Source organism: Cherax quadricarinatus, chromosome 53, assembly GCF_038502225.1.
Source record: "Cherax quadricarinatus isolate ZL_2023a chromosome 53, ASM3850222v1, whole genome shotgun sequence".
NCBI lineage: Eukaryota > Metazoa > Arthropoda > Malacostraca > Decapoda > Parastacidae > Cherax > Cherax quadricarinatus.
The window spans coordinates 13,652,904-13,665,044 of record NC_091344.1 but is presented as its reverse complement, the minus strand read 5'-3'; the positions used below and the strand labels follow the sequence as shown (position 1 = coordinate 13,665,044).

At 45.5% G+C, this 12,141-nt stretch overlaps 1 protein-coding gene across 4 annotated transcripts in view; it reads right to left on the bottom strand.

Annotated features, from left to right (window-relative positions):
* The window catches only part of aPKC (protein kinase C iota type), a 525,119-nt gene that overhangs the window by 225,229 nt on the left and 287,749 nt on the right, over positions 1–12,141 (bottom strand). Inside the window, exon 2 of one of the 4 annotated variants that reach the window (XM_070096342.1) lies at positions 5,849–6,059. The exons of the other annotated variants lie outside the window; for them this stretch is intronic. Within the exon in view, the coding sequence (XP_069952443.1) occupies positions 5,849–5,903 (55 nt within the window). The 5' untranslated portion in view covers positions 5,904–6,059. The remainder of the gene's footprint in view (positions 1–5,848; positions 6,060–12,141) is intronic. 4 annotated transcript variants of the gene reach the window in all.

The window sequence follows — 12,141 nt, the reverse complement described above, 5'->3', positions numbered from 1 at the left end:
TATACTTTTATCACTTACATAAGTTTATCATCATCGATAACTGAAGAAACTTTGAGAATCAATTCCTTACTGAAGAACGACGGAGATCATTAACACGTTATATTTAGGAACCATATTACCGAGTTTTATGCGCTCTCACTCTACCCAATTTATTTAAAAAACAAAACATAAAAACTATAATTTACTATATTTACAAGCTAAGAGCTTTTATCTACATCAGCTCATTTGAAAGCCTTTTTAGTACGAGATATTCAGATACGGAAGAAGACGAAATTGGAGCCATCTTAGGTGTGGGGGGAGGGGGGTAAGGATTACTATTCATGGGGTATCGTATCAAAAGCTGTCTTACAATTAAAGACCACGCAAGCAACACACCCCTGCCTTTCCGTTTTATCTTTCACTCTGTCGTAAATCTCCAGAAGGTATATGAGATTTGTTCCTGAATCCTTGTGGGTTTTTACAAAACCTTCCCTCTGTATGTCCTAAACCAGCCGCCTCCCGAAAAAAAAAAAAAAAACATAGTACGGGTGGGGGATAGAACCATGGCAAGTGACTCTCAAAACTCCAGTCAACTGCTTATGAATATCTGTTTTTGCTTTTTTATTAAACGCTAAACTCGTATGGGTCATTCAGCCAAAAGGAGTGGTGGAGGCTCGGTCCTCCGTAGGCTACTATCCAGACGGATTCTCTACTCTTCCAGCCAGCTCGACTAGATACCAGTGTTGCAACACCACAATACCTGTCGTCTGCTCTCTCATGTCTAAATAGGAACAACTCGTTTTTTTAAGATTTTTGGTAGCTGGCCCATATAACATTATTTTGAAGTTTATCACTACGAGTTCTTTTACACTTCTGTTCCTTTTAGTGTATATTGTAGAATTGGAATCTTGCCTACTGATTCCTACCCTCTTTAATTTTACTAAATTTACACTTCAGATCCGGTTCTCCAGTTCGCTTTACTTCCTTACTACCCTGAAACTTAAGACGTACTTCCTAATATCCCAGAAACTCCTTGTATGTTTTAGTTTCCATCAATGTCTCGTAGTACCTGATTCTTGTACCTCAGTCTGCTCCTACCAGAACTATAAATTCCTTTTAGTAACTAATATGCATGTAATCATGTGATGCAGATGGTTTAGAAAAGCGACAAGATGAAGACTGAGACACGTGTAACATCTGGGAATCTTTGAGAGAACATCTTATCAGCCATCTAGACTGATGGACTGAATACATCTACTCCAGGCTGAGGGACTGATTACCTCAAACTTCCCCACTTCTTCCACCGTTGTTCTTTGTACTGGACTGAAGAAGCCAATGGCTGGAGAAATGTTTTCCCCAGTAAAGATTACCAAATGCTGCACAAGTGTCTCATTCTTCAACATGCAATAATCATCCTCTCTAGGACTATCAACAGACTCGGTTCTTTCAGCCTCTCTTCATAGTGCACACCCTTACTTATAACACTATTCTGGTAGTCGATCTCTCAACCACTGCTAGTAATATGGTGAAGAGTGGTAGGTAGTGGGTGCTAGTAGTGAGAAGTGTTGGTAGATGCTAGTAGTGTGGCGAAGAGTGCTGGTAGGTGGTGGGGTGCTAATAGTGTGAAAAGTGGTGGTAGGTGGTGGGATGTTAGTAGTGTGAAGTGGAGGCAGGTGGCGGGGGCTAGTAGTGTGAAGAGTGGTAGGTGGAGTGCTAGTAGTGTGGTGAAGAGTGCTGGTAGGTGGTGGGGTACTAGTAGTGTGAAGAGTGGTGGAAGGTGGTGGGGGCTAGTAGTGTGGTGAAGAGTGGTAGGTGGTGGTGAGCTACTAGTGTGGTGAAGAGTGGTAGGTGGTGGTGAGCTACTAGTGTGGTGAAGAGTGGTAGGTGGTGGTGAGCTACTAGTGTGGTGAAGAGTGGTAGGGAGCTACTAGTGTGAAGAGTGGTAGGTGGTGGGGAGCTACTAGTGTGAAGAGTGCTGGTAGGTGGGAGCTAGTAGTATGAAGTGGTGGAAGGTGGTAGGGTGCTAGTAGTGTGAAGAATGGTGGTAGGTGGTGGGGACTAGTAGTGTGAAGTGCTGGTAGGTGGTGGGGAGCTAGTAGTGTGGTGAAGAGTGGTGGCAGGTGGTGGGGGGTAGTAGTGTGAAGTGGTGGTAGATGGTGGGGGCTAGTAGTGTGGTGGTGGGCGCTAGTGGTGTGGTGGTGGGTGCTAGTAGTGTGGTGGTGGGTGCTAGTAGTGTGGTGGTGGGTGCTAGTAGTGTGGTGGTGGGTGCTAGTAGTGTGGTGGTGGGTGCTAGTGGTGTGGTGGTAGGTGCTAGTGGTGGTGGGTGCTAGTAGTGTGGTGGTGGGTGCTAGTAGTGTGGTGGTGGGTGCTAGTAGTGTGGTGGTGGGTACTAGTAGTGTGGTGGTGGGTACTAGTAGTGTGGTGGTGGGTGCTAGTGTGGTGGTGGTGGGTGCTAGTAGTGTGGTGGGGTGCTAATAGATGGTGGGGTGAACAGTGCTGGTAGGTGGTGGGATGCTGGTAGGTGGGGTGCTAGTAGTTTGAAGAGTGCTGGTAGGTGATGGGGTGCTAGTGTGATAGGGGGTGGGGTGCTAGTAGTGTGAAGAGTGCTGGTAGGTGGTGGGGTGCTAGTGTGATAGGTGGTGGGGTACTAGTGTGATAGGTGGTGGGGTGCTAGTAGTGTGGTGAAGAGTGCTGGTAGGTTGTGGGGTGCTAGTAGTGTGGTGACAGGTGCTAGTGTGGTGAAGAGTACTGGTAGGTGGTAGGATGCTAGTAGTGTGGTGAGAGGTGGGGTGCTAGTAGAGTGGTGATAGGTGGTGGGGTGCTAGTTGTGTGAAGAGTGCTGGTAGGTGGTGGCTTGCTAGTGGTGATAGGTGGGTGCTAGTAGTGTGAAGAGTGCTGGTAGGTAATGGGGTGCTAGTAGTGTGGTGATTGGTGGGGTGATAGTGTGGTGATACGTGGTGGGGTGCTAGTAGTGTGGTGATAGGTGGTGGGGTGCTAGTAGTGTGATGTGGTGGGGTGCTAGTAGTGGTGATAGGTGGTGGGGTACTAGTAGTGTGGCGATAGGTGGGGTGCTAGTAGTGTGGTGATGTGGTGGGGTGCTAGTAGTGTGGTGATAGGTGGTGGGGTGCTAGTAGTGTGGTGATAGGTGGTGGGGTGCTAGTAGTGTGGTGATAGGTGGTGGGGTGCTAGTAGTGTGGTGATAGGTGGTGGGGTGCTAGTAGTGTGAAGGGTTCTGGTAGGTGGTGGGGTGCTAGTGTGGTGATAGGTGGTGAGGTGCTAGTGTGGTGATAGGTGGTGGGGTGCTAGTGTGGTGATAGGTGGTGGGGTGCTAGTGTGGTGATAGGTGGTGGGGTGCTAGTAGTGTGAAGAGTGCTGGTAGGTGGAGTGCTAGTAGTGTGGTGATTGGTGGGGTGCTAGCAGTGTGGTGATAGGTGGTGGGGTGCTAGTAGTGTAGTGAAGAGTGCTGGTAGGTGATGAGGTGCTAGTGTGGTGATAGGTGGTGGAGTGCTAATAGTGTGGGGAACAGTGCTGGTAGGTGGTGGGGTGCTAGTAGTGTGGTGAACAGTGCTGGTAGGTGGTGGGGTGTTAGTAGTGTGAAGAAGAGTTCTGGTAGGTGGTGGGGTGCTGGTGTGGTGATAGGTGGTGGGGTGCTAGTAGTGTGGTGAAGAGTGCTGGTAGGTGGTGGGGTGCAAGTGTGGTGATAGGTGGTGGGGTGCTAGTAGTGTGGTGAAGAGTGCTGGTAGGTGGTGGGGTGCTAGTAGTGTGGTGAAGAGTGCTGGTAGGTGGTGGGGTGCTAGTAGTATGGTGAGTGCTGGTAGGTGGTGGGGTGCTAGTAGTGTGGTGAAGAGTGCTGGTAGGTGGTGGGGTGCTAGTGTGGTGAAGAGTGCTGGTAGGTGGTGGGGTGCTAGTAGTGTGGTGAAGAGTGCTGGTAGGTGGTGGGGTGCTAGTAGTGTGGTGAAGAGTGCTGGTAGGTGGTGGGGTGCTAGTAGTGTGGTGAAGAGTGCTAGTAGGTGGTGGGGTGCTAGTAGTGTGGTGAAGAGTGCTGGTAGGTGGTGGGGTGCTAGTAGTGTGGTGAAGAGTGCTGGTAGGTGGTGGGGTGCTAGTAGTATGGTGAGTGCTGGTAGGTGGTGGGGTGCTAGTAGTGTGGTGAAGAGTGCTGGTAGGTGGTGGGGTGCTAGTGTGGTGAAGAGTGCTGGTAGGTGGTGGGGTGCTAGTAGTGTGGTGAAGAGTGCTGGTAGGTGGTGGGGTGCTAGTAGTGTGGTGAAGAGTGCTGGTAGGTGGTGGGGTGCTAGTAGTGTGGTGAAGAGTGCTAGTAGGTGGTGGGGTGCTAGTAGTGTGGTGAAGAGTGCTGGTAGGTGGTGGGGTGCTAGTAGTGTGGTGAAGAGTGCTAGTAGGTGGTGGGGTGCTAGTAGTGTGGCGAAGAGTGCTGGTAGGTGGTGGGGTGCTAGTAGTGTGGTGAAGAGTGCTGGTAGGTGGTGGGGTGCTAGTAATGTGGTGAAGAGTGCTAGTAGGTGGTGGGGTGCTAGTAGTGTGGTGAAGAGTGCTAGTAGGTGGTGGGGTGCTAGTAGTGTGGTGAAGAGTGCTGGTAGGTGGTGGGGTGCTAGTAGTGTGGTGAAGAGTGCTGGTAGGTGGTGGGGTGCTTGTAGTGTGGTGAAGAGTGCTAGTAGGTGGTGGGGTGCTAGTAGTGTGGTGAAGAGTGCTAGTAGGTGGTGGGGTGCCAGTAGTGTGGTGAAGAGTGCTGGTAGGTGGTGGGGGATGAGACTGAGGTTGTAGTTAAGAGTCATTCAGGTACACACAGCCTCCAGCTCTGACATTCATCTTGCTAATCCACCGTGCAAATGATTACACACACACACACACACACACACACACACACACACACACACACACACACACACACACACACACACACACACACACACACACACCCCTACCTCACTGTCCGCACATACGTAACATAACCTTGCAAATACTCATTGCATTAATAATTTCAAAAAGTCTATTCAATAAAACAGAAGAATGGAGAAGTAGAGTTATATTACTGGAAAAGCACTAAATTGGTAGGAGTTATACCGCACCTATGGCATGGAAAGTTGCTAATACACTGGTGCAACATCTGGGTATCTTTATTCTGGAAATGTTTCGCCACGAAGTGGCTTCTCAATCCAATACAGATAAAGGTAGATGAGGAGTTGCATCGAACGCATCGACTCCAGGCTGAGGGACTGATTACCTCAAACTACTCCTCATCTTCCACCTCCCTCTGAATTGAACTTAAGAAACCACTGCGTGGAGAGACGTTTCTAGAATATACCCAAATACTGCTACACAAGTGTTTCATTTATCAACTTGTCGGTTTTGTAACCTATTTATTCACGGCATGGAAAGTAAACAGGTATGCTGGAATGGAAGGGCAGGTTCAATTTTTTGAATCAAGAACCCTTCTGAGAAATGGTATGGTTATACCGACAAGATGTGACACGACACTAATGTACAGTTCAGGACAGTTATTAAAGAAAACGTTTCGCCACAAGTGGCTTCTTCAGTTTAAGACTGAAGAAGCCACTCGTGGCCAAACGCTTCCTTTATTATATGTCCCGAACAGCACATAAGTGTCTTTTTCCACAAGAACATTTTCTCACAAGCATCGAAGTACACCTTCTTCCTCCCTCCCTCCTTCCTTCCTTTCCTCCCTCCCTCCCTCCTTCCTTCCTTTCCTCCCTCCCTCCTTCCTTCCTTTCCTCCCTCCCTCCCTACTTCCCTCCCTCCTTCCTTCCTTCACGTGGAGGGCATCATACAAAACACAGAACTGTGGAAAACAACAGAAAATGGAAATGAGGCTAGGTTTAACAAAAGGAAGGGTACTCACCATTTTGAGTGGTGGCACCCTTGACGAAGTAGGTGTTCCAGTACCCCCAGGCCATAGTGTGGGCGTCGCAGTGGCGCCCACGCCCGCCACACAGCACTACGCCCACGGCTGCTACCAACACTTGCCACAGGAGGTGCTCCTCAACGTCTCGCACCCACACACTGACACTGCTCACACTGCCTGTGTCACCATATTTCTCCTTTTCACTGCACTACAGTGTGTGTGTGTGTGTTTATCCAACAATATAAATATTTAGGTACACATGCTGTGTTTCATGACGAGGCAGACTCGCCAACATGGGAAGTTCCCCCCCCCCCTGCCCCTCCCTCCGTTATGTCTTTGGTATTCCGCTGATTACCAACACTTTACGAAGTATTAATCGTAAATCATGTAAAAATCACGTTATGTTAATTTAAATAATTTAGTTTTATTTTACAAAGGTGAAGTGCTGCAGTAAGGTCCGTGAAGAAACTGAACTACACGAGACCAATGACACCACAACATGCTCTTTAGAGAATAGTAAAAGATGCATAATTTGAATCACAAATGTTATTATCTAGCACAAATGTTGTGCATGTTAATAAGACATGGGTAGCACTAGAAGTCATGCGACCTTTTCCTTACTGAACCAAATCAATCCTTTGATCGAAATGTTTCCTCAATAAATGTGCAAGCAGTACACTAGTGTGTTATCTACTAACCACGGTAGGGGTGGGGATTGAGGTCACCTGCCGCGAGTTCCATCCCCACCCGTACCGTGGTTTGTTTGTAATAGTGCCATTACGATTTCGTGAATCACCTACTAACTGGTGTGTATATAACAGCACATCGTACCAAGTGTGTTACACGCACGGTAAAACATCACTATCAAGCTCATAACTGTAGACATTAAAACATTCCTGAACATAAAACAACTCTGGTGTTTCTGTCCCTTGATGCTGGTGAAGGGATCATGATTCAAGGAACTGGAACTACTCATACCGTCCACGGATGCAATCTGAATAACCCATACTTCATGGGCGCTATATGGTCAATACGGATTTAACTCTTCCCCATCGCCTTATACAGCACCAAAACAACTCTAAGACCAAGACACCTCACCCCAAGACTACCACACAACAACAGCACCAAGACACCTCCCTCCAAGACTACCACATAAAGCACCAAGTCACCTCCCTCCAAGACTACCACATAAAGCACCAAGACACCTCCCTCCAAGACTACCACATAAAGCACCAAGACACCTCCCTCCAAGACTACCACACAACAATTGCACTAAGACAACTTCCTTCAGACTACTACACAACTATAGCACCAAGACAACTTCCTCCAAGACGACCAAACAACAATAACAAGAAATTCATCAGGTGCACCACAGTGACATTCTCCACAACGACAGCACTTAGCGGTTAAAAATACTTACTTCAATAAAAAAAAAAAGAGTCATAAATGTGGTTAGTCGTTTTAACTAGTTCTGCAAACACCATACTTAAGAAACCTAGCTACAAATTTAAGCAGCCACTTAGCGTTTTACTCGACTCCCGCAACCACATATACATAGGTGAATACGCACACAGTGTACACAGTAAAATGCTGCCCTCCCCCCAAACACACAAAGGAAGAAAGCAGTCTAACACCAGTGCCTTTACCATTCCCTGCGCTGGATGTGATAACTGTTTCATAACAGAGGCTTAGCACAAACACCAGAATACGGGAACATAAAAACACTTTCAGAATTATCAGCACCAACAACACGTCATCCACCAAGACAAACATTCACACCTTATGACATGGCAAAATGCCAATACTCATTAAGGAAAGGAATAGTACCAAATGTTTAGAAGCAGCAGTCATTAGCACGCAAAACACCACTCAACAATCCAAGATGCTTTTAGCTTAGCCAAACCTCTATTACACACATTAAACAGACAGTAACAGACACGTGACTAGGGGACATTCTTAGCCTAATGTTGACCAGTAGAGTTTGCACAAATTTGTCGACCTCGCCATTTGTCGTGCCAATCCTTAACTCAGTCTTGGCTGCAAATCCATAAAATGTACGATGTGGTTTAAGCTAGTGTGCGTGTAGCCAACTTTTATTGTTCACATATTTAAGAGAGCACGCGAGTCCTTTAACACTTCTAAAGTCAACTCTTATCTTGGATTCAACTTAACCAAGTTGACTTTAGAAACAGAAACTCCCGTAGACAGATTAATAATTAAAGATGACATCACAGTCCAGTTTCAAGTTGCGAGGAAACTGACTTACAAAATGGTGTACCTCGTAATTCAGTTTTCCACCATGACAAAATATTTGTTTTAAACCTTTTAAGATGTGTAGTCAACATTTTCTGAGGTGGTGTAGAGCATGACAAAATATTGCTAGTGATGCAGAAGACCAGACTGTTGCAAGATCGATGAGCAACACCACTGGTACATTCACTACTGCCGCCACAATATGCAACACACACAAAAAAAAAACACAACTCAATTAAAAAATAAGTAGACAAAATGCAGAAAATACCGATAATTTAAATGAGCACCCACAACAATTTTTGTGTGCAAGATATATAGGACAATCAATAAGCGGGTCACAAGTATAGCTAACACAAACAACCACAGCGCCAGTGTGCTTGTAAGTAAAACCATGTAGACTTACGAAGAGAGAATTTTGAACACAAGAAGACTATGACTTGATGTAAGCGATCATCCCTGGAAGCATCTACAGGTACATGCTCGGTAAATATACCCGCAGTATACACGACACTAACAAAGTAGCTAGTACACTGACAAATCTGTGACCGGCATAGTGTGTTATATGTAAAGTAAAAGGACACAAGTGCAACTAATGTGACATTTTATTGTTGCCACAATAAAATGTCACATTAATTGCACTTGTGTCCTTTTACTTTACATATTGTCGGTAATTCTACCAACATATATACATAGTGTGTTATACTAAGGAAGCCCGCGCCGAGTCCAGACTTCCATTTTTTAACTGTCTGATCAACCAGGCTGTTGTTGTAGCCACATTATAACTACTGAATTACTCTCAAAGTCATCTGATTACACGCTGTGGCCCTCATTAATGAAAGATTCTCACAGACAAGTTTTAAGGGGTAATGTAGTCCCGAGCTCATATTTTCATGCTAACTTCATATTCAGCCTCACTATAATGTAGAAGCAAGCACATTCCATTAAGAAAAAGAAAGATGTAAACTAGAGAGTGAGAGATGCTCCCTATACAGAAGAAGACGAAGAGCTACAGAGTTGCTGAGTGGGGCCAATATATCTGAAATACGGAGGGAGGCACTAGTCAATGAAATTGCAAATATCGAACTTAAGCTGAAGGAATATTACAGGAGACAAGAATCACAGGAAGAACTAAAAGCCATAAAGGAAAATGAAAAAAAAAAAAATACTTCTTCTCTTATGCCAAATCTAAGGAAAAAAACATCCAGTATTGGGCCCCTGCTTCGGCGAGATGGGACATACACAGATGACAACCAAGAAATGAGTGAGATACTAAAGTCCCAATATGACTCAAGTGTTCAGCGAGCCGCTGCCCAGACTAAGGGTCGACAATCCAAATGAATTCTTTATGAACGAAACCCAAAATTTGATCATCTCAAAAATCTCGGATATTATCCTAACTTCACAAGACTTTGAAGAGGCAATAAATGACATGCCCGTGCACTCTGCCCCAGGCCCAGACTCATGGAACTCCGTGTTCATCAAGAATTGCAAGAAGCCCCTATCACGTGCCTTCAGCATTTTATGGAGGGAGCATGGGCACAGGGGTCATCCCACACACACTAAAAACAACAGACAGCCCCACTCCACAAAGGTGGCAGTAAAGCAATTGCAAACAACTACAGACCGAAAGCACTAACATCTCATATCATAAAAATCTTTGAGAGGGTTCTAAGAGGCAAGATCGCCAGCCACCTAGATACCCATCAATTACACAACCAAGGGCAACACGGGTTTAGAGCAGGTCGCTCCTGCCTGTCCCAGCTACTGGACCACTATGACAAGGTCCTGGATGCTGTAGAGGATAAACAAAGTACAGATGTAGTATACACAGACTTTGCAAAAGCTTTCGACAAGTGTGACCATGGTGTAATAGCACAGGAAAAGTTGGTAGATGGATCTATAACTTCCTGACAAATAGAACACAAAGAGTAATAGTAAACAGAGTAAAGTCCCAGGCAGCCACGGTAAAAAACTCTGTTCTACAAGGCACAGTACTCGCTCAAATTCTATTCTTCATCCTCATTTCTGACAGAGATGAAAGCCATAGCTCCGTGTCTTCCTTTGCGGATGACACCCGGATTATCATGGCAGTGATCTCCATCGAAGACACCGCGAGACTCCAAGCGGACATCAACCAAATCTTCGAATGGGCCACTCAAAACAATACGAAGTTCAACGAGGAGAAATTTCAACTACTCAGATATGGGAAACTTGAGGAAAATAAAAAATGTATCAGGGTATACGACAAATTCTAACCATACAATAGAGCAAAAAAGTAATGTGAAGGACCTGAGAGTGATAATGTCAGAGGATCTCGCCTTAAAAGACCACAACAATATATCTACCTCATCTGCTAAGAAAATGATAGGATGCATAATGAGAACCTTCAAAACTAGGGACACCAAGCCCATGATGATTCTCTTCAAATCACTTGTGCTCTCTAGGCTGGAATACTGCTGTACACTAACGGCCCCCTTCAAGGCTGGTGACATTTCAGACATGGAGAGTGTACAAAGAACTTTCACGGCACACACAAGTACGATAAGGCACCTAAATTACTGGTAACGGTTGAAAGTCCTTGATCTGAATTCTTTGGAACGCAGGCGAGATATATACATGATAATATACACATGGAAGGTCCTGGAGGGATTGGTACCAAACCGACACACGAAAATCACTCCCTACGAAAGGAAAAGACTCGGCAGGAGATGCAACATTCCCCCGATGAAAAGCAGGGGTGCCATGAGTACACTGACAACACATTAAGTGTAAAGTTGGTAGAATTACCGACAATACGTAAAGTAAAAGGACACAAGTGCAACTAATGTGACATTTTATTGTGGCAACGTTTCGCTCTCCAGGTTGCACTGAACGTCTCAAAAGTACTTTCACAAGCTAACACCAGAGTCGCCATCGCTTCTGACACTTCAATAAAGGATCTAACCAGGACAAAATCCAAGCACCACGAACCAGTCAATGCAGAAGTTTACACTATACCCTGTGGAGGCTGTGACAAGATTTACGTAGGTGAAACAGCAAGAAACCTCGACACCCGCCTCAATGAACACATTTACGCATGTAGGAACGATAACTTGAACAACGCCTGTGTACAACACCGAAATTCCACCAATCATCTCATGAAATTCAGAGACGCCCAATTAGTGATCAAAGAAACTAATTTCCGCAGACGCAAGTGCCTCTAATCAGCACTGATCGCTGTTTCAAATACAATTAAACAAAACAACGGCAGCTTCACCATCTCCGAAGTCTTAGCAAGAATCCTCCTGAAAACAGTAAACCCTGCCATCACATAGTCTCTCCTGTTATACTACACAAAGCACATTAAGAGAGTGAACACTGAAACAAGCTGCCTCTTTCCAGTCTATATTTGTCCAACCTATTTTTATGTTACCCAAGTAATAGCTTTTATATCCTTTTACTCATGTACGAGTTAATTGCTCTACCATATTGTATTACTTTTGTCACTACTACTACTACTACCACTAGTGAACATCGAAATGGTACCTCACTAGTATTGCACCTCACTCTGAGCCTTTATATACCCTCTGTGTCCATGTATTGCCTGTAATGGCTTGATAAAGCTCCTGGAGAGCGAAACGTTGCCACAATAAAATGTCACTTTAGTTGCACTTGTGTCCTTTTACAACACATTAAGTGTCCGGGGCCCAAGACTGTTCAACTGCCTCCTAGCATACATAAGGGGGATTACCAATAGACCCCCCTGGCTGTCTTTAAGAAGGCACTGGACAAGCACCTAAAGTCAGTACCTGACCAACCGGGTTGTGGTTCGTACGTCAGCTTGCGTGCGGCCAGCAGTAACAGCCTGGTTGATCAGACCCTGATCCACCATGAGGCCTGGTCTCAGACCGAGCCGCTGGAACTTTGACCCCCGAAACCCTCTCCAGGTAAAGTAATGATCCATGTTACAGTACGACCTTGGTATATTTTGTATAAGAACACCCAGAAAGTAGGATGTAGTTTAGTAAACAACACCCATCTACTGAGGTGCTAACCTC